The 23,002-nt window shown below is 39.9% G+C and overlaps 1 protein-coding gene across 7 annotated transcripts in view; it reads right to left on the reverse strand.

Annotated features, from left to right (window-relative positions):
- The window catches only part of Sorcs1 (sortilin related VPS10 domain containing receptor 1), a 537,652-nt gene that overhangs the window by 185,410 nt on the left and 329,240 nt on the right, over positions 1–23,002 (reverse strand). For all 7 annotated transcript variants that reach the window (XM_006983296.3, XM_076563275.1, XM_006983299.4 and 4 more), the window contains exon 4: positions 19,761–19,919. In XM_006983296.3, the coding sequence (XP_006983358.1) occupies positions 19,761–19,919 (159 nt within the window). The remainder of the gene's footprint in view (positions 1–19,760; positions 19,920–23,002) is intronic.

The following is a 23,002-nucleotide window of genomic DNA, read 5'->3' on the forward strand; positions in this document are numbered from 1 at the left end:
GTTTTCAGCCATGCAAGGCAGAAAACAGGGTTCTTGGGAGAACTTCATGCTACAAACACACACACACACACACACACACACACACACACACACGCACACGCACACGCACACACATACACACACTTCTGTGCATGGTTGTGCAAATGTTTGTGTGTGTGATTGATTATAGTCATGTACATGCCATAATGCTTACATAGAGGTCAGAGGGCAACTTTGAGTATCAGTCCTTTCCTTTCACCTTGTTTAAAATGAGGTCTCTTGTTCATACTTTCCATGCCAGAGTACCTGGGCGGGAAGCTTCTGTGGATTCTCCTTTCAGTTCTTCAGATTTTCATTGGAAAGCTAGGATTACAGGTGTGTGCTACTGTGACTGCCTTTGTGTGGGGTCTGTGTATCTGAACTCAAGTCTTCATGCTTGGATGGCAAATACTTTTTGCATTGAGCCATCACCTCATGCTAGATACATTTTAAGAATACCAAAGCAAGATGGAAAGACAGCTTTCCTCACAGAATTAAGAAAGGGCAGGACAACTTATTATTTCTATTCTCAGAACCCAAAGATCCTGTGAATGCACAGCTCAGTTCTTGTTCCAATCATGCTCTGAACATCTTGCATTTTGATACAGAGTAGAACAACAGCAAGTTCTTGATCTCTCTCTCTCTCTCTCTCTCTCAATGAATTAAAGTGAACATAATCTATGCAACTGTGGTCTATATTTAAATATATATTAATATCTGCATTTCAGTATGTAGAAGAATCAAGATGGCTTAAAATAATAGTTCTGTACGTGAAAGCTGGACTCACACAGATTCTCCATAATAACATAAGCTTTGAAGGCCCATGTCGGATATCAGGCACTGCCACCTAAGTTCCTAAATAGAACTCATCTCTGTGAAGAATTGTTGAGTGCTACCATCTATTGGGTGTTTGTTTGTTTTTTGTCTTTGACTTTTAAACTTCACCTACTCAGTCTGGACTCAGAGTCTATGGAGCAGTCACTTAAGTCTCCTGATATTGGCAGGTGCTATCAGATGGCTGCTTTGTTATTTGTGAGCATTTGGAGGGCCCACAAACATCAGGCATACACAGCAATCCAATAAACCAAGTGTGTCTTCTGCAGCTCAGGGGCATCCTTCACGGTTCCATTTTGGGAAGCCACCCTTCACCCTTTGGTCTTAGTGGGTGGGCCTTCTCACCTTCCCCACACATCTGGCCACATTGTGCCTGCTATGCCTTCAACGTTACTATTCTGTCATAGTTTGCTTTAGGATTTCTGTCCTTCAGTGCTGATCTTCCTCTAATGCTTACCTCTAAAGATACTTTCTCTGTAAGCCTTCCCTTACACACCAAGGTTCCCTTTGGCCTCCTCCTCCAAAGATCTGTGTTCTAGCAATATACTTTCCACCTACTGGATACATATCAGAACTAACTGTTTCAGTAGTCTCCGATGACTTTTCAGTGGCCTTATAACAGTGAAAAGTGAAATTCTTGTCCACATAAAAAAAAACCAAAAAAAAAAAAAACCAAAAAAAAAAAAAACACTTTTAAATGTCTGAGAATATTCTCCAACTTTTGAAAGAGACAGAAAATTTTCAAAGCTTACCAATCCCACATTTCTGCATCCACAGGTATCTAGAACATATTACATATTCAAGGCAAAAAGTACTGGTGTTTTATAGTAGAGTCCCCTTACCATGGATATGCATAATAAAAAGCTCAGGTTTTAGTACTTAGACAATGATAATCTATATAGGGGAATATATTTTGTTTAAATGGATATACAGTCCAAGGTCAGTATCTTCAAAGAAAAATCTCTTTCAGCACGTTTGGAAGTCCTAAGGATTTTCATGTGGGTCTTGCAAGTTTACTTCTAGACAAAGCTGCCTTCTATACTGTGAATATTCTTTAAACATTTTCTCCCTGGGAAGTTAATTGTCAAGCCTGGTGTTACAGCAAGAAAGGAGGAAAACAACTCTCAGCCATTCATGTTAATATGTTAATTAAACCTACAGAGTCTGACAGCAAAGTTCTAAGCAAAAAAGGGAAGAGAACAGTATTGAAAAATCTTATGCCCTGACTGGGGCTCAGCTGCTAGTGCAATGGCTTTTCCTGAAGAAGTCAGTGCCCCTTAATAAAATTCATAGTGCTGGCAGCACCTAAATAAGATTTATTTCCCTCCCCGCCTTTCTCCAGCTCCAAGGTTTCTTTGACTGCCAGTGCACAGAACTGAGAAGTATCATTACTATCTGTCATATGCAAGGAAACAGCAGCTGCTTTCTCCAACAATGCCAAGCCTCCAGAAAAAAGGGGGGGGGGACTTGGAAGAGAAAGGAAGAGCATTTGAACTACTTTCAGGAGAACAATGTTCACCTACTAACCTTCTGTCCTGGGCTCAGAAATAATGCTTATGTAGTCTTTGAATTGATTCCACTAACATTGTATGAAATGAAATATGGGGAAAGAGTAGAAGGAGCAGAAATGCCTAATAGGCAGTAGGGAGAGAGATTGGTTAACTAAGAATGTGAGGCAGAAAACCTTTCTTTTCTAAAAATCAGTATATGGTATCTGAGATCACTTTCCTGCTTTAGCAAATGTAATTTAATAATCAAAAGCCCATCATTCCTCCATGCTCAAGGCTTATTGTCAGCTGGTCTGAGCTGTCAACACTTCTCTTTTCTGTCACACTCATCTTCTGAGGGTTTAGGGGGAAGGATTCTCACATTGGCTTGTTTTCATGTCTGCTTTTGTCTGTTGTGGGAAAGGTGATGGTAAAAATGCAAGGAAGCAGTACCAAGGTTTAGTTTTCTTGTGATCTGGAGCCAACTGTCAGCTATCTATGGAGTCATCCCTTGTAAGCCCCAGGAACTGTGAGTTAGATGATGGACAAGTGTGATAGAGCAGACTTCCACAGGAGGATACAAGAGCTTGACCATGAGAAGGAATGAGCTGCACTGGCTTTACAATGGCTTCCTAATATACACAAAAATGTGGACAGAGAAGAAGAGGATAAGGGTGGCCACTTTCTAATGCTATTTCTCATTTTCCATATTGGTTCAATCAAAATCAAGTGATTCCTCTCAGTCGGTAGAAGGGAAATTCAACTTTCTTGCACACATGTTTGCAGCTGCCACTGCCCTGGAATGTCTTTCAGTATTCCTAAATCGGATGAGTTATCTCCCCTTTAAGATGAACAGATGAATGCACATTTGGGATTGTCCTTTGTCACTAGGAGCGTGGTGGAAGGAGGCCAGTTCCACAGAAAGTGGTGCAAGGACAATCACTGGGAAACTAAAGGTTGTGACAACACGTTTTAAGACTGTTCAGCACAAGCCTCTTAGAATGACTTCCACAGTCAGGGGGCAGTTTCCTGGGCTTCTCTCACACAGCTATTCAAGGGGCTGAAGTTGGTGGCATGCTTCCTGCAGTGGGGCTCTTTTCAGGGGCTAATTCTTCTCTTTTTTTACTACACCCTTGATGTTTTGGAGGCAGGGGGCCTGCAAATTGCACTTCTTGAGAAGGCTGCAAGAAAAGCCTGCCAATTCTATTTATTTGCCTCATCCTAATACCGCCCTGGGGGTGGCCTCAGTACAAAGCACTCATCCACCTCTTAGCCCTCCAATTCTTGCTGTTCTTCAGCAAGAAAGAGATGGCACCTCAAGGACTTAAAATAAATTCCTGATGCCAGACCAGAGGTATTACAAATATCAAGCTCCTTTTCCCTACCATATTTAACAAGAGCTAAAATGAGTTCATCTATAGATACAGGCTTCAGAAGTTAGTAATGATGTTCTGGTTTTCCATAGTATCAGAAAATCCCGAACTCAGCCTAGGAGCAAACCAAAGTCTATAGTGCATAATAAATTCCATCCACAAAACAGCTCTTAGACTGGGGAAACTTAACCTTATCTGGGTGATACTGAGTGTCTCTAGGGACAGAACCTCAACTGTCACCCAAAACTCCTTCACCATCCTACCTGAGCAGATGTTTCTCAAAAATAGACTATTTTCTGGGTCACCACAAACAATGTATTATGTATTTTTTCAGAGCGCTAGGGTAGCTTATTTAGGAGAGAAAAATTTTAATTTATAAAGTCTTTAATGGTAGGCTTCGAAGGGTAATTAATGTTGCTAAGCATTGAGGATTTGGGGGGAAGGGAATGCTTCAGGAGAATGGGTCATGCTGGGAAAATAAAAAGAGCAGCAAAGTTAAGAATAGTATTTCTCTTCCTTGGTCACCATCAAGAGGTTCGCTGTTACTGGATGTCCAAATTAAAATGAGATTGGAACTGGAGCTACAGATGGAATCTGACAAGTAGGTACCATCACATAACAACTTATTGGGGGCTAATGGTGACTAGATCCAAATATCAGCAAAGTTAAAGGACTAGAGCATGGAGGATGAGCAGTCAGGGCTTTCTGATGAAGAGTGAGTGGAGACGATGACATATGCTGCAGGCTCCATCAATCTCTCCTGTGGCAGGATTTATCAAGTCTGTCACTGGTCATTCCTGGGCTGTTGCTGAAATCTGTCAAAGCCCCCACGGTTGGGATTGACACTCTGAGGACTGGGGATTAGACATGGGGAAATGAAAGCTGTCAAGGAAGGAAAGGTCAATGTGTGGCCATCAGTTATTTTGATTTGGAGATATTTGCTATGCACTGAGATCTGAAGGTACTTTAAACACAGACACACACACACAGACACATGCATACATACACACATACAGATGAAAAGGGAGAGAGACAGAGAAAGCAAGAAAGAAAGAAAGAAAGAAAGAAAGAAAGGAAGGAAGGAAGGAAGGAAGGAAGGAAGGAAGGAAGGAAGGAAGAAAGAAAAGTGGAATTTGTGCATCAAAAGTTCTTAAAGACAAGTAAGGGTCTACATAGGACAGATAAGAACTGAATAAAAAGGTGCAAACTTATTTCCTCTATTTCAAAGCTCATGCAGCCACTAAACAGGATGATGATGTCTATTCAAATATTAATTCCAATGAACTGCTTTGAAATTTCCATTTACCTTTCTTCCTGTGGTCAATTTTGTTCAAATCCTTAGGAACAGATAGGAACAAATAAATCAAAGTGTTTTGTGTAGCAATTGCAAATGATGACACAACCTGTTAAACAAGGTATCCTCATTGAACACAGGCCATCCTTGTTTGCATATGATGGCATTTCAGCTTGAGAATTTGTTTTATAAACAAGGATCAGGGCTGACATTTACTGAGCTCCCTGGTTTCCACTGTAATTGCCAGTTTTTAACTTGGATACTTAAATTATTTACATATTCATGAGATTAGAAATCATCTCTGACATTGGGAAATTTCAAGCACATGAAAGTCCTGCCAAATCTGCTTGGTATAGCATACATAACTTATTTCATAGAAATAAGCATGTGCCTTTTTCCCTAAAGCAGCACCTCCAGTAAATGCAATGGCATTAGGTGAATATCAGTTTTGTAACTGTTGTACAAAAATCATTGGAAAACTTGTTGCTGAGTTCAAGCCCCATTGGTGTTTTATCTTCATCTTACTCTTTTGACATTAAGAAGCTGCCCACTCTATTAAAAAAGAAGTAGCATTACTGTGAATATCAATACTTTAATATTTAATGGTTTAATGTTATCATAATCAATAATATTTCCCAAGCCCCTTGCACTGCTTCATCTGAGTTCTATTCATTCTAGTTGCATGATTGCTTTTACTGGTTGGCTAAAGATGCATTCACCAAGGAGAACTGTTCGCACCTCACACACTGGAAAGAAGGTGGTCTGAGGTAGGTTCTGCCTGGGGCTAATTCCAGTTACAGCTCCCTGGATCTGCTTTCTCCTAGGTCTTTAGATAATACACTGTCAGCCAGGCAATGCTTACTATGTGCCAGACTTGGTGTGCACTTTTTACATTATTTTACCTCTTCAACCTGTTCCACAAGACAGGTTCCACCATCATTACTTCTGCTTTTTGGCTGAAGAAATGACAAAATTAGTGGCTCTACTGATGATCATCACCCAGTCAGTGGCAGGGTTTGGCATTTCATCTCTTTCCTCTGTTGCTCATCAATGTTGAGAAAACTTTATGACTGAGGCTCTTAAAATGCAAAAGCTCATCTATTCTCATATCAAATAGTAGTATTTCCCAGAGAAGACACAACACTTGAAAGAGCCATGATAAGTATGATCCCTATATTCCGAGAAGTCAGGAAATGCAACAGTGAATATTTAATTTTTAAGGGAATATAAAAAGTGCTTGGGGTTGGGAGGATGGCTAAGTGAAGAAAGTGCCTGAGGACCTGAGGTTGCATCCCCATCATCTACTTAAAAGCAGAGAATATCTAGCAGGTGCTTATAATCAGTACTTGAGAGGCATAGAGAGAGGGTCTCTGGAGCAAGCTAAATAGCTAGACTGGCCAGAACTGGCTAGCATTGGGACCAGGGAGTAATCTTGCCATAAGGAATAAAGTGTAACTTGAGTTAAAGAGGAAAACACCAGATATCAACTTCAAGCATTCACAGACACCTAACACATACACACACACACACACACACACACACACACCCCTGTACACATGCAAACATACACAAATACATGAAAAGAAAAGAGACAACTGATTAATAAAACGTGAAGAAATGAGGGAGGGTAAAAGCAGTTCTTCAATATCCATTTGTGACTAAAATCCTGTTGTTGCCTATCAAATATGTTCCAAGTACATTTTTCCTTTTCTATCAACAAATGATTTTAAGTTAAAATCAACCTCCATATATATAGAATGTCAACTGTTAATGTTTAGCATTTCTGTTATATTATCAACAGCCTGCTTCCTCCTAAAACCAAATGTTAAAAGATCAGCCAATGTATAGAATTAGGATTTCCTATACTGACTTAAATTGTAATCCTTTGCCACCTGTAAGAGGTTGAGAATGAAGTAGACTTCCTACATGTTGTTATGTGGATTTCTGGCTGTGATAGCTTCAAAACAAGTGATAAAAAAAATCATGACATCGAGGCCAGCCTGGGCTACCAAGTGAGTTCCAGGAAAGGCGCAAAGCTGCACAGAGAAACCCTGTCTCCAAAAAACAAAAAAAAAAAACAAAAAAACAAAAAAAAAAAAAAAAAAAAACAAAAATCATGATACTTGCAGGAAAATGGATACAAATAAAAGTGGATATTAGTTGTAAAATAAAGGATAACTGCTATAATCCACAGATCTCATGGGGGGGGGTGCCTGGATCTCCCTAGGAAGGGGAAATGGAAGAGATTTCATGAGTATGCTGTGGATGGATGGATGGAAACATGAGTGATCAAGTTGGGGGAGGCAGGTGGGAAAGTCCTGAAAAAGACTACTGGAAATGGGGGCAGAAAGCATTTCCGGGTTATGTAAAACCTAGCCCAAAGTAATCTCCAAGGAATCTTCAAGGATGACCCCAGCTAAGACTCCTAGCAATAGATTATATACAGTTAAACTGGTCATCTCCTGTGACAAGATTGGTGCCTAGCCAAATTGTCATCAGAGAGGCTTCATCCAGAAACTGATGGAAACAGATGCAGACCCACAGCCAGCCATAGGCAGAGTTCCGAGGATCCGACAGAAGAGGGGGAGAAAGGATTGTAGGATCCATAGGGGTCAAGGACACCATAAGAAAACCCACCGAATCAACTAACCTGGGCTCCTGTGGCCTCACAGAGACTGAACCCGACAACTAGGGAGCCTGCATGGGACTGACTTAGGTACTCTTTAAGTATGGTACAGTTGTGTAACTTGGTCCTCTTGTGAGACTCCTAACAGAGGGGACAGGGACTGTCTCTGACTCCTTTACTGACTTTTAGGCTCCTAGTCCTCATACTTGCCTAAGTCCCTCCATATCCTCTCCTCCTCTCTACCCACTCAATTTTAAGTGCTATCTCAAAAAAACAAACAAAAACCACACACAACAACAAAACCAAGAAAGCAAAAGAAAAAACAAAAACAAGAAAACCAAAAATAAAAAACCACTAAACTGTAACCATATAAAAGCATAGACATAAAAAAAAGAAAGAAACAAAAACCCTATGGAGTCCATTGTATCTTTGTCAATTACTCTTGACCATGAGGCCTGTCCTATAATGGTTGATATACCCAGTGTCACTCCATTGGAGGAAGCTGATTTTCCTTCTCCCAACAGGTGTAAGTGACAGTTCAGTTGTTAACCTTTACCCCAGTGGCTAGATTTTCATACAGTCATACATTCATTTAAATATGTATATTTAATTTAAATATAATAAAATAAAACATAAGAATATAAAACAAAAAACTATTACAATGACTTTAGACAAGGCAAACCAACAGAAGGAAGAGACCCCAAGAGAAGGCACAAGAATCAGAGACTCACTTGTTCACACTCTGGAATACCATAAAAATACTGAAAACTGGAAGTCATAATATATATGCTGATGATCTGGTGCAGACCAATGTGTAGTCCCTGTGCATGCTGAGTCAGTCTCTGTGAGTTCATATGAGCTTTTCACGTGCTGTTGTAGAGGCTTTTGTTTCCTTGTACCCTCCTTCCCCTATGTCTCTTATACCCTTTCCACCTGCTCCTCCATGGGGTTTCCTGAGCTCTGAGGGGAGGGTTTGATGGAGACATTCCATTTATGGCTGAGTGTTCCAAGGTCTCTCACTCAAACCAGTAAAGATCACAGCGCAAGCAGGAAATAGGGTGCAAATAATGAAGGCTCTTTCTTGGTTCTATGGAGAAGCCCTGATAATGTATTTCAGATGGAATATCCTTTAGTAACATCAGCCACTTGCACCAGGGGAAGGTAGGTAGGAGATCCAACAGCATGGTGCAGAACAAAGGCAGTCCCTGCATTCATAGAACATTGAGGGGGAGAGCTCTGAGTTTAGAAGATCAGTAAAAGTACTAGGGAAGACATAAGGCCATGACGTAAGATGCTAGTCCTGTTGTCACATCCCACCTTGGGGATGCTATGTGCTGACGTCACAGCTTAGGGAAGGGACTGGATTGGATGGAAGGAGTGGCTAGTCCTCTCCACAAGGGCAGCATGTTGTAAGTGGGCAGAAGATTGGACTGACTAGGGAAGAAAGAGAAGCAGGCAGAGTGAGGGAGGGATACTGGGGAAGGTAATGGGCAAGTACGTAACTGAGAACAAAATATAACGACACATTTGTCTGACAAGGCAGTTATGAAACCCATTATTTTATATATTAAAATTCATAAAAGTAAAAATGATACAATGTAAACTTATGAATGTTCTAGAACAAAATAAAATATGTACCACAAAACTGCCTTAAAGGCTTTGTCTTTCAGGTACAGAACAGATCAGTCATTGGAATGCAAATATTTTGTTTGGATAAGCATATGTTAATTGTAAAAATAATCATTTTCATTCTGACATTTTCATATATTCATTGATGAGCCTTTGATCTTATTAACTTCATTGTTAGTTGCTCTTGCCTCAACCCTCTCATTGGCCCCTCCTCTTCCCAAGTTATTCCCTTTTTCAATTCTAATGTTTAAAAACCATCAATTAACATCTTCTAAATAAATGTTACAGAAATAAAAGAAAATGAGGAAAATAAAATGAAAAAGAAGAAATAGAAAGTAGCTTGGGGACCAATTCAGGGTAGCTGATGGGTTTTCTTCTTACTCAGCAGCCCGTCTGAGTAGGAAGGGAGTTTACGGCTTAAATGTTTTTGGACATGTACAGAGGAGGGAGAGCCAGGAAGCTGCTTGGACTGAAAGAAGGTCAGTGGCAGAAGGCCCTTTTCTGCAACTGCCTAAGGAAGGAGCCTTGCCAGCCAGGTGAAGAGGCCAGGAGCCTCCCACAAAAGTTACGCAGTAGCCAAGACCTGGCAGCATTCATGTTGGCTCTGTGGTACTATGACGGGACATTGTCCCCTTAGCAAATTGCTTCTACAACATAAGCCCTCACAGAGAAAAGAACCCAGTACCTGCTTTGTTCCATGTGGCTGAGGTATGTGCACATTGCTCTGGTTTGCTCTGGTTTCTCTTTCTCCTTTTTTCTTACAGTCACATCTGCTCTTTGTTTTCTCTCATTTCGAATGTTTCCCAACACATCATGTTTAGTGAGGTGTTTAAGACAGACTGAGAGATGCCGTTGGAGGCAATGTTTTATAGCACAGTTTGTACACTAGTTTATTGCCAAATTAAAATAAAGATGTAATCTGGCAGCCTCAGCCTGCTGCCAAGGCTTCCTTTGGAAGTTTCCTGTATTAAGGAAAATAAGTCAGAGGAAACCAGGAATGAAGTAAGGAAACACATGTCCGTTCTCCCGTCTGTCCTGTTTTCAAATACAAAGAAGTGGACAAAATGTGCTTCCTGTTTAAGCTGCAGAAATAAACAAATGGTATAGAACAGCATTCTCAAGTCCCTATAGTAAACGCAAGCGGCTTCTCCATGTTGCCCACAGTGATTCAATGCTGTAAGACATTTAAGGGACAGGGCTTCTGCCCATTTCCTCAAATGCTGTTTTAGAAACCACAGGGTTTCCCAAGGGTACGTCATCTCATAGACCCTTGAGAAGCTGAGGAAGTTTATCCTGTTTCAACGTGGGTTTTCTAAGAATTGAGGTTACTTCCTTAACATCTTGAATTTGCATCTTTTCTCCTTGTCAATCATTTGTGGGTGCTCAGAAATGTGCATGTCTGTTCAGTAGAGCATTATTTAGGCAACCACATTAAGTTTATATGTCAACCAGTCTGGACTAAGGGATGAAATAGCTGAGAAACATTATCTGTGGATCCATCCATTATACTGTTTCTAGAACAAACATATTAGCATTTGAAGCAGTGGTCTAAGAAGATCTGAAAGAGGTACCTGGAAGCTTACGCTATTAAAAAGCATTAACTCAAAATAAATAAAATAAAGTAAAGTACTAGATATTTTATCAGGTAAAGCTAAAGGTAAATGCTTGTTACCAAACCTGACCCAAGTTCAATTTGGTGAAAGAAGAGAAGCAAAACCCACAATTTGTCCTCTGACTTCCATTTCCTGCCATGGCATGTACATGCACACACACACACACACACACACATAAACACAAGCATACACACAAGTACATACACACAGAGATAAATAAATATAGGAAAACAATAACAAAACAACATTGATTTTTTCACTTTGTCCCACAGACTAATCAAAACAAGATTACTCTGACAGCTTCACCTCCATTTTCTGTCTCTTTTCTACTGTGGATAACCTGTTAACTTCTGCACACAGTCATGTTAATCTCTCAAAGAGTGATTGTCTAATTATCTCATTCTCCTTCAAGGTTGAAGGTGCAGGTAAGTCACCACCCTAAACCTGCAGTCACTTTGGATTCCAGAAACAGCATAACATGAAAAGACAGACAGTTTCCTCTCAGTGAGGGTAGTTATCATCCATTATGATGAAGCTACAACACAGACCAGAGGTGACATCCTGAGAGTCACACTGATCCCTTGTGACAACAGCAATAAGGGCTGTTTGTGACCACTTTGCTGAATCAGAACTGAGACAGTGATCAAACAACCCACACCTTGACTATGCTTAACTCTGTATATCTCTTACCTCTTGTCCTAACCCTTCTCCTGTGTCAACCTAAAGTAAATATCAGTACTCAAATATGGATCTTGGGTCACCAGACAGATTTATTTGGTTCCTCTACCAATCTGACTTCATTGAATAAATTCTCAGCTCTACGCTGCTTTCCACAGTTACTCTTCACTTTAATCTGTGTATAGGGAACCAAAGAGTGAGCCTAACTTTGGGGATCTCCTAGAGACCAGACTTTCAATCTAAAATCTTCTGTCAGAAATTTGCCTTCCCCAGTGGGGATAGGGACAATCTCATTTGAGTGCTCTGGGGTATGATTTTGCTCTTTCTCTCCTTTGAGATGAAACACCTATCTCCTAGGGTTCCAAGATATCAATCAACACCCCTAGTTCTCAAGCTGCTGAACTTTGAATAGGATAGACACCAGGGATACTCCTCTAACACTCACACTCACCCAATTCTCAACAATTCAGACTTAGGCCAAATCATAGCACTGCCTTCTTTGGTGTTCCAGCTGGCAAATGGCAGACCTTAAGACTTTTGGTCTTCTATACTTGCATAGGAAAATCTTTATAAAACCTCATTCATAGCCATTATTTTCTTTTTCTCCAATCAGTTTATTTTTTTTAAACATTTACTATACAATCACCGAGATACTGAATATCCTCAATAGATTTTACCATCTAAGAAAAATAAATATTCTAAGTTATGAAAACAGTATAATCCTCTTAATTCTGAAGAGGACATTTGTCATAAAATTTCCTCTGAAAATAAATAACAGTTATTTATGTTTAAAATGTCCATTGAACTGGTGGCCAGTAAAACTCTCCTGTCTCAGAAAGAATGCAAGATAGTCAACAGAAGTGTTTGAGTGCTTTCTAATGCTCATATCAGACAGCCTCCACAAGCTGTTTGTCAAACAGTATGAAGCACAAAAAGGCATCTCAGACCTTTGGAGCATCCTTCATACCATGGATCCAAATTCTCTTCTCATGGTTTTAAAAGTACCTTTTCTTAAAGTGGAGAAAACAATCAATGTCAGGGAAATGAGAAAAACAAAATCCCTGTATGTTTAGAAGACAGAAAGTAAGCCCCCAAGTACAAAGAAGATAGGAAGTGAGGGAGAGGGAGGGGCAAGGATGCTGCTCTTAGATAAGTTGTGTAGGCGCCAGCACCTTACCATGGTGTTTTATAAGAGTCAGTTCCTTTATGTTTGCCTGAGTTTGACATGAAACTGCATCCAGCAGATGGAAAGCTTGCTCTGGAGCTAAGATCTTCGCTGAGAGCTTGGCAACAGCAGCAGTAGCAGCTGTCACAGAGAAAAACTGATGAACAATACTTATACACAAGAACAAATGTTCCTCTTTCCTAAAATTCGCAGATGCTGGCCAACCAGTGCCAACACTGAGCTCTCCTTGGTGCCCAGAGCTGCGTCTTCTAAGTTTTAAAAATCCATGGTTTGTAAATGATTGCCAGAGCTCTGATACCAGCATCACTCACTTAACTCTGGAGAATACCATTGGCTTCTCTGATGGTGGCAGACCACCTCCCTTCCAGATAATACCATGCTCCTCAAACCTTGATGTAAGTCTTGAGACACTGAGGTCTCTTCAGTTCTCAACACACATCAGCAGATTGTCTTTTCCCACCACATAACGGATTTATCCTTAATTCTCTCTTGAGAAACCCGAGACAGAAGTAGAAAGACTATTTCTGTTCATGTTCCCTTCAAAATATCACCATCCAAAGTGAGAGTCCCACCAAATTATATGCATTTTTTTTCTGTTGTTCCTACAACATCTACACATGAGATCAACTGATTTTTTCCTATGATAACATTTGTTGAATCATCCAAATTTGAATTCCTCACATTATATAGAATAAAGGTTGATCAGGATTGTTCAAGCTCTGAAATCAAAGAATTTGTCAAATCTGTGCTCAAAAAATAAACCGTTGGTCTAAACCTTCACAAACCTCAACTCATCCTTACATTTCTACTGCTTAACCCTATAATCAATGGCTCAGAATTCATCAACCCTTGTCCAACTTTTCAAAGTTTTTAAACTAGGGAGACAAAAACCACATTTGCCACTAGATCAAACCATGAAAATTAAGATCAGCTTCCACAAGTTTCTGTGTATTATAATGAGCTTAGCCAACTTTCTGTGTTTGATGAAAATTCCACTCTGTAAACATTTCTTTTCCAACTTTATATAATTATTTATGAGATTATTCTTCCTCTGTTTAAGAAGAAAAAGTGTGCTCCTTATCAACAGAAATCTATCCTTTTTTTTTTGTTCTACTGGAGTATTTCTTATAACCTCTAAAGGTTATAAGCCAAAAGATCATTAAACCTTCATCGTCTGAACTTTAAGTCCATATATTTTTTGCTGCCACTTTGGATGTGTAACAGTGAGTTCCCTTCCTTGTGTGTGTGTGTGTTTTGAGAAATATAAGAGTTCCCTGCCTTTTCAGACATTGTTAGATTAAATCTTATCTATAAATCTTCTAAGTCTATAAGAATTAAAGCTTGATGTTATTTTCTCCAAGCCAACATTTAAAACTAAAGAGATGAGGAGTCTAATAATATTTTCAATGCCATAGAAAGTGCACCTGCAAAAAATAACTAGCCATACAAACACATTTAAGGCTACCATTCACTATAAGTGACTGAGTTGGGATCACTACCTTGTGGTGATATTTTATTTGTGCTGATATGTGATTTCATTTGTATGTTAATAAATAAATTTGCCTGGTGATCAGAGCTAAAAGCAAGCCATTTAGCAGAAGTCTGGTGGTGGTGGCACATGCCCTTAATCTGATCACATGGCAGGCAGAGTCTCTGTATGTTCAGACACAGCCAAGTGGTGACCTGAACCTTTAATCTCAGTACCAACCATAGAGACCTGGAGGTCTGTATAGACAGGCAGTGATGAGCAAATCATGTGGTTTCGTTTAGAGCCAAAGAGAAGGTAGAACAGAAAGGCAATAAATAGGTCACACAGGAGAAGGTCTCTCTCTCTCTCAGGGGAAGGATGGCGGCGAGTGGTAAGCTAAAGGCTATTTGCTAGTGCTCTGATCTCTTTGACTTTTAACTCTGTATCTGTCTCTGTGTTTCTTATTTAATAAGACCATTTAGAATTCCATCTACACTGCCTAGGTGTCCTCACTCCTCCAGGGCTATTTACTTTTTCATGGTGAATATAGAAAGCATGAAGTACTGGGACCTCAAGGTTACATTTCAGAGCATCTCCTCTAGCACAATTGCAAAGGTATTTAGTTTTCACTTATCCAAGTAAACCCACTGTTCACTATGCCTCAGGCATGGTGGGCAGGGGGGAAATTAGCCTAGAGGTGAATAAAATACAGTAACAGTGGATTAAATGACAGATACCCCATGCCCTGGGCAACTCTGTCTTCGCCATTGCATCAAATACATGGTAGCTCAACTCCAGGAGCAAAATTGTTCATTCTGTGAAAGGGTAGCCAGGCCGCTCAAGAGGAAAAAAGCACTACTAATGGTAAACCCATTTTCAGGTTTAATGTGGCTTTTATTTGTCAGTAAGGGCAGTATGAATAAAACCCCAATTCTATAATGTTAATTTGCTTACTTCAAAATAGCTGTGTCACTAGAGACTTTGGGAAATTGGTTACAGCCTTCTTTTGCCTTCATTGAGAACCCCACACATTGAGACTAACCCATACAAAGAAAACCCCAATGTTCTAGATTTCTTTCTGACTTGAGGAAGAATGGATTTATTTGGCTTACATTTCCAAATCACAGTTCATCCTTGAAGGAAGTCAAGACAAGAACCATGGAGGAATAATGCCTGCTGATTTACCTTTTGGATCACTCACTGGCTCATGATTAGCTAACTTTCTCGTAGAGCTCAGGCTCACCCTGCTCAGGGATGACACTGTCCAGGGTGGAACTGGCTTTCCCACATCAATAAACAATCAAGAAGCTCTCTCACAGACACAGACACAGGCAAATATAATCTGGACAACCCCTTAACTGGGGTTCCTTCTTCCTAGGTGACTCTAGCTTGTTTCCAGTTGACAATAAATCTAGTCAGCACATTTAGTATCTCCTCCAATTAATGGAAACCCAACATATCTTCAAACACAAGTAATATGTAGGTTATGATTCCTCTCAAGAACATTTTCAGAATGACTCTGTGGAATGATGGATTGCATAAAGGGCATGCTGGTGTCTCACCTGTTTTCCCTTGAATTTGAATGGCTCAGATTTCTCTTATGTTTGCCTACATGAATTTTCATTTTTTTCAATTACATTTTTACTTGCCATTTTGCTAGCCTTATACTCTATGTTGCTGTTAAAGTTACTTAAAGGCAAAACCCATGTAGTTTTATATAGTGCCTACATAATATATATAATAGAGAATACTTAAGATTAGTATAACATTTATGGGGCATATACACGCAGCTGAACACATGTGCTGTGGATATTGTTCTATATAAATAAAACACTGGTGGCCAGTGACGAGGCAGGAAGTAGGTGGGACAAGGAGAGAGGAGAATTCTGGGAAGCGGAAGGCTGAGAGGAGAGACACTGCAGCCATGGCCAGGAGAGGTAACCTGTAAAGATGCCGGTAAGCCACCAGCCACGTGGCAAAGTATAGATTTATAAAAATGGGTTAATTTAAGATAAAAGAACAGTTAGCAGAAAGCCTGCCACGGCCATACAGTTTATAAGTGATATAAGCGTCTGAGTGATTATTTTATAAGTGGATTGTGGGACTGCGGGGCTTGGGGAACCTGGAGAGAAGCCCTCCAGCAACAAATGGCGCCCAACGGCTCGAGTTTCCACCTTAAACCTGAGAATATTTAATAACCAATTCTAAACAGAGCCAAAACCAGGTTCCTGCTTCTTGTCTCCTATGAGCAGCTAGACGCCGCAAAACGCGGGTTTGAACACTGGCGGGCTCCTGGCGTGTGCGTTTGACCGGCAGTATCACGGGAATGAGGGGTCTGCCAGAGGCACATTATACTGTGTAGTAGATTTAGTCTTTACTAGTATTTAAAAAAAAAAAAAAAAAAAAAAAAGGTTTCTGGGCTACATGCTGCTTTGATAAAAGCTTAGACCCACTATTTCTGAGACTTGATGACTCCCAGAGCTGGCGGAAAACGTACCACTGCCATGTTGGTAAGCTGAAGTGGGCGGAGCCAGCAGCCACAGAGCTGTTTCAGGCTCAGAAGGATGCAGTTTAAAGTAATAGGCTCACAAAAAGACTGATTCAGATAACATCGTTTACAATGTGTGTAAAATATACGTAGGCTTAAAAGAGACAAAAAAATTAATGTAAAAAGCCACGTAAAGATGAATATTACACAGACAATCTGGATTGTGTTGTCTTTGGGATTTTTAACTGCAAAAAAAATTTGATCAAAAAAGATATTGAATTAAACCAATATGCATATTTTAAAGGTAACTTAACTTCAAAATTTGGATTTAAGGATATGTTGCTTTGGAAAAGAGGCTCTGCTTTTGTTTTCACAGAAAGCCAGAGGCTGTGGATTTGTTCCAGATTAAGATACATCAGGTTTCACCAGCCAAGACCCCCTGAAAGGCCTCCGGTGACACCATGGCCCAGATGATCCAACATCCAGAATCGTTTCAAGGCAACTGGTTCACACAATACAGCCTCAAGGACTACCCCATAGGCTTAAAATTTCCTTTGTGTCCCCATAAGATACAGCGCCCCCCTCCAGCAGGAAGTAGTAAGAGATGCTACGCCCAAATTCCCAAATATACCAAGCTGGCTTTAGAGGTGGAATTGGCTCACTCCCCCTCTAAACCCAGACATATTGCTTTAAAAAAAAATGGTTAAGAGATTCTTGTGTCCCAAATCAGAAGAGCCCTCTGGTGTGGGACAGAGAAAAACCAATATTTTTATTTAAAACAGGTTGATTATAAATGTGAACTCTTTCTAAAAAAGAAAAAGGGGATATGATTAGATATATAGGAGGATATAGAGATGATAAGATAAAAGGGTAGATTAATGAACCTACTTTTAAAGAACAACTTGTTTAAAATGTTTTACATTGGTATAAATTTTAGTTTATTGATACAAACTTGAAGTTAATTTTGTTATACTGTATATATATTTCTATTCTTGTTTGAGGTATTATGTTTATGTAGCTCATTTAAAATTGTAATGGATAATTAAAAAATAGATTAATAATTAGTCATCTATGATAATCATATTTGTAGCCATGTTAGTTAAGTCTTCTAGATATACATAGATATATTTCAGATAGATAGGTAATCTTCAAACACTTCATAGACCTAGAGAATATGGCATTTAAATAACTTAGAATTCTGTTGACATGAGACACAATTGCTCCTGGCTGCACCAATTTGATCCCGAGAGAATGTTGGGCTTCAAAGACATTTCCATTTGGAAGTTTGTCTTCTTGGCACAAAATGGCCTACTGGGCAAAGAACTGCCCTTGCCTTGATGGCTGACAGTACAAATGCAATGCTGTCCTTTCTGGACAAGCGGGACACAAGGAAAGTGACCACTGTACTCTGCCAAGACAGGGTAAGATGGTCTCTCAAAATTCCTGCTTCTGAAAATGGTCTGTCAGATATTCTAGGCCTGTAGCCAATCTGAATGCACCAACAATGCTGAAAAACATTAGGTGACTGTCCAGGCTGCCAGCTGTCTTGGTCTACTCTTGCAAGATTCCCGAAAGTTGCTTGCATCCATCTACCATTTCTCAGGTACCATTATGTTCCTTCTCAGGTCTTTGATGTGGTTGAAAACTAGATAGTTGTAATTTCCTCAGTTATGACAAAAGATAAGTTAGATATAAAACCTTAAACTCACAAATATAAGATAGATAGGACATCTTCTTTAATATTGTAACTATAATTCTTCCTCGGTAATTGTTTTGTTATATATAATTTTACCATGTTAAAGTTAAAACCTTCCTTTTTAAAAAAAAAAAAAAAAAAGAAAAAAGGGCAAGTGCTGTGGATATTGTTCTATATAAATAAAACACTGGTGGCCAGTGACGAGGCAGGAAGTAGGTGGGACAAGGAGAGAGGAGAATTCTGGGAAGCGGAAGGCTGAGGGGAGAGACACTGCAGCCACGGCCAGGAGAGGTAACCTGTAAAGATGCCGGTAAGCCACCAGCCACGTGGCAAAGTATAGATTTATAAAAATGGGTTAATTTAAGATAAAAGAACAGTTAGCAGAAAGCCTGCCACGGCCATACAGTTTATAAGTGATATAAGCGTCTGAGTGATTATTTTATAAGTGGATTGTGGGACTGCGGGGCTTGGGGAACCTGGAGAGAAGCCCTCCAGCAACACACATGTGCAGTGCAACTTAATCTAACGCTTTAGAAGGACTTCTTCAATGTTGTCACCAAGTGAAGAAAATCTGTAAGATAAAAGCCTTAAGATAATACTGACCTCTGAACATCTTTCTCACCTTTAAAAAGTCATCCCTTGGTATTTTTATACCTTAGGGAAGTAGCTTCTTTTTGAGGGTCTGGGCAAAGCAATAGATCTTGAACTAAGAAAATTATCATCTATCTCCAAAATAGCTTCAAATACCATGAAAATTGGTACATCCTAAATCCTTCAACATCTATTACATTGCAGATGCTGAAAGTTGAGCAAGTTTTACTAAAAGTTTTCTTTCTTGGTGCTATGGAACTTTAGCATGTGGGGTTCACCATGGTACCCTCAAGGTTACATAGTTCTTGAAGGATCTGTGGTATTCTGGACCAGCCTGAGTCCTACATTTTTGCCTTAGTTGATAAGGAGTAGCAGAATTTGGTCTATGCTCCCACCGTGATGTGCTGACTCTCTAGAGGCCCAAAGTGAAGATCATTCACCCGTGAACTAGAACCTTCAGTTCTATGAAATCTTAAGTGCATTAGTTCACTGATTTGATGGAAAGGTGACCAAGATGGCATCCAAGCTACATACTGTCTCTCTATACTATCTCACTTGGTATCTCAACATCCTTTTGTATGCTTTCTCATATATTTGCATAGCTACAACAAGCAACCTGAGATGTTCTCAGTGGCACTGAGTTAAGGCTACTGCATACAACAGAAAACAAGAAAAAAGAAAAAGAATTGATCACTGAGGTGATAGTCACAGATGGGTAACCAGTGATCTTTCCCCTAGTAGCTGTGCACCACTGTGTGAAGCAAGGTAAGTGTGCTCACCTTTTGGTCTTGACTGTATGCCAGGATCCAGTCCTCTTGCTTTGGATGGAAAAGCAAACTCTGGATGTAAAAGTTGAGCCGGTACTTTTGGTAGGTTGCCCCTTCATCCGAGCTGATCAATAAACTGCTCTCAATCTCTGGGTCTGTGAGTAACATAATCTGCAGGAAAGCAAGAGAAAGCGAGGCTTACAAATGCACAATGTATGGAACCAAACTACCATGTGGACACAAGAAGCACACAAGAGCAGGCAGAGTGCTCAGCCAGACAAGGACCTGAGCGCTGCAGTGCTCAATCTCCTACTTCAGACAACGCCATAAAACCACTTGTATTATGTGAAGAACACAGAGGAACTGGTTAGAAAAAGGAGATAAAATCAGAAGATCATACTCTCTTCCCATTTATAAGACTGTTTAAAAGAAACTGTTTCCTCTTTTTTCAGTTATTTTTCTTTTCTTTTCTAATAAAAATGTATTTATTTATTTATTTATTTATTTATTTATTTATTTATTTATTTATTTATTTACTTACTTGCTTACTTATATGCACCCATGCATGTGCTACAGCACACAGGTGGAGGTCGGAGGACAACTTGTGGGTTTTGGTTCTCTTGTTCCACCATGTGGGCCTGAGCATTGAACTCAGATGATCAGGCTTGGCATTAAGCACCTTTACTTGCTGAGCCATCTCCTCAGTTATAAAGTGATGTTCTTAACCTCAGACTTTCCTCCTTTCCCCTTAATCCTAGCCTTCCCTCATGATGTAACTCGCTCACACTCCATCTAGGGGAAAGAAAAGTACCAGTCTGGTTGTTTTCTGTGTAGGAAAAGAAGACATATGAACATGGGCCCAATTCTTCTTTCTTGACTTATACTCCTATTTCACATCAACAGTACCCTGTCATTCTACTTTTAGCTTGATTATATGAGTCTTGAGTCAAAGTCTGGGCCCTTGAAAATTTTCTGAACAGTATTAATGCATAGATTATTTAACTCCACTCTAATTTTCACTTTCTAGTCTACTGTATCATTTATTTTGTTTCTTTCTATGTACATTTTACTATAACATAAGCTGTACAAATGTCAGTGTACATCTTTTACTCACGGGGGTACACCTAGCAGCTAGACTAAGCTCAGCATGTATTATATACTCAACTAGTATCTGCCAAATGAATGAATGAATGGAAGCAAAGGAGGGAGTGAGGGAGAGAATAAGGGAGGGGAAGGAGGAAGGAAGGAGGGAGAAAAGAAGGAAGGAAGGAAGGGAGGAAAGAAGGGAGGGAGGGAGGGAGGGAGCGAGGGAGGGAGGGAGGGAGGAAGGAAGGAAGGAAGGAAGGAAGGAAGGAAGGAAGGAAGGAAGGGAGGAAGGAAGGTTTTAAAAGCCGTCATGTAGAGTTAGAAATACATTTTGAACAGGTTGCTAAGATATGAATGTATGCTCCATAGAAAGCATAGCTGGAGCGCACTGTTCCATCTTTCACCCATGGGCTATAAATCCGTGTAAACTCATAGCTTCAGGTGCTTGTTTTGCACTCTCGTTCAGATGCCTACCCTTGGCCAGAGTGTTCTGAATAACCACAATAGATGCAAGATGAATGAGCTGCCTTGAGAACTGCTTGTTTTCTCTCATTTTCTGCCTCCAGGAATATGTGATGAAGTACCTCATTCCTAACTCTCTATAGGTCTCCTTGGCTCCATCAAAGTGTACACCTAACATTTTCAGACAGCCTGTCTTAATGCTACCCATTGACTTCTTCCCTGTCAACTTATTAATTGGAACTCTCTGAGTCTGGTTCAGTATGAAAGATGTGCTCAATGTGTGGGTATGTGATGAAAGATCACTGCAGCTTAGATTTAGCAATAGGGGAGGGAGGAAAGGAGGGTGGGTGGACGGAAAGAAAAAAGAAGGTGGGAAAGGATGGATGAAGAAAGAGAGAGACAAAGAGAGGGGGAGATATATTGAATTATGATATAAAGGGGCAGAATACTAGGTAAATGCAAACTCCCTATCAATTTGAAGGCACTCATTTTGAAACTTCATAATAATTCATGTCACCTTTGCAAGGGATATAATACCACCACACATGCACAAGGAGTGCATGTGTGACACCCTGCTGGATTCTGTTTCCATTATTTAGGATGAACAAGGTTCTTTGTCATTCTTCTTCTTGGAGAAGACAAAGGTTTGAGAGAAATGCTGTGGTTGTCAGCTGCACTCCAGACAAGAGAGAAGGGTGGGAAATATATGCAAAACTGGAGCCTGATGTCTCTTACATAGCATGAAACACTGCCACTGTCCATAAATGTAGTTGGAGGTTTTCCTGTGTCCTGGCCAGCCAGTGGTCAGGACAAATCTCTCCCACTCGTGTCCCACAAGTAAACACACAGAGGCTTATATTCACTATAACTGCTCAGCCATTAGCTCGCACTTATTACTGACTAGCTCTTGTACTTAAATTAAACCATAATTCTTATTTATGTTTAGCCACATGGTACCTTTTCTCAGTTCTGCCTTCATATTTTGCCTTCTCTGTGTCTGGCTGGCATTTCCTGACTCAGCCTTCCTCTTTCCAGAATTCTCCTTGTCTGCTTATCCTGCCTATACTTCCTGCCTGGCTACTGGCCAATCAACAATTTATTTATCAATCATTCAGAGCAACACATATTCACAGCATACAGAGTGACATCCCACAGTGCATAAATTCTGACAGAAGTTATGAGTTGGCCCACCTCATGTTCACCAAACAGACAGCTTCCTCTTTTTGATGACTGACGTGGGGCTAGCAGGTAATTTGCTAAGTACAAACTTACATGGCTTCATTAAAATCTAGTGCATGTTATAAACAAGGACATTTAGATGGCTCCTAAATGGATAGAAATATTTCCAGGTGATTTCATATTTATTGGGACATAAAAGAGGCTGTCATATTTCAAAACACAACTATGCCATCCAATGGTTATACTGCTTTGTGTTACTAACCACAATTAACAATAAAGTGTAACAACCACTTGTCCTACTGCCAAAATGTTATTTTCATGATATGAGGAGGCCCTGCTTTACAGTCATTATTGTTTCAAGCCAGGTGATGCTCCCCCCATTTTCTCATTTCCTAGCTCCAGGCTAACTAGAATATGCTGTTTTCTCATTTCACAACCTGCTTCCCCTAACATGGAAATTTTAAAAAAAGAAAAAAAAAACTTAAATTAAGACTACAAAATATCCACAAATGAAAGTGAATTTTATT

Source organism: Peromyscus maniculatus, chromosome 1 (genome assembly GCF_049852395.1).
Source record: "Peromyscus maniculatus bairdii isolate BWxNUB_F1_BW_parent chromosome 1, HU_Pman_BW_mat_3.1, whole genome shotgun sequence".
In the NCBI taxonomy this organism is placed as follows: Eukaryota; Metazoa; Chordata; class Mammalia; order Rodentia; family Cricetidae; genus Peromyscus; species Peromyscus maniculatus.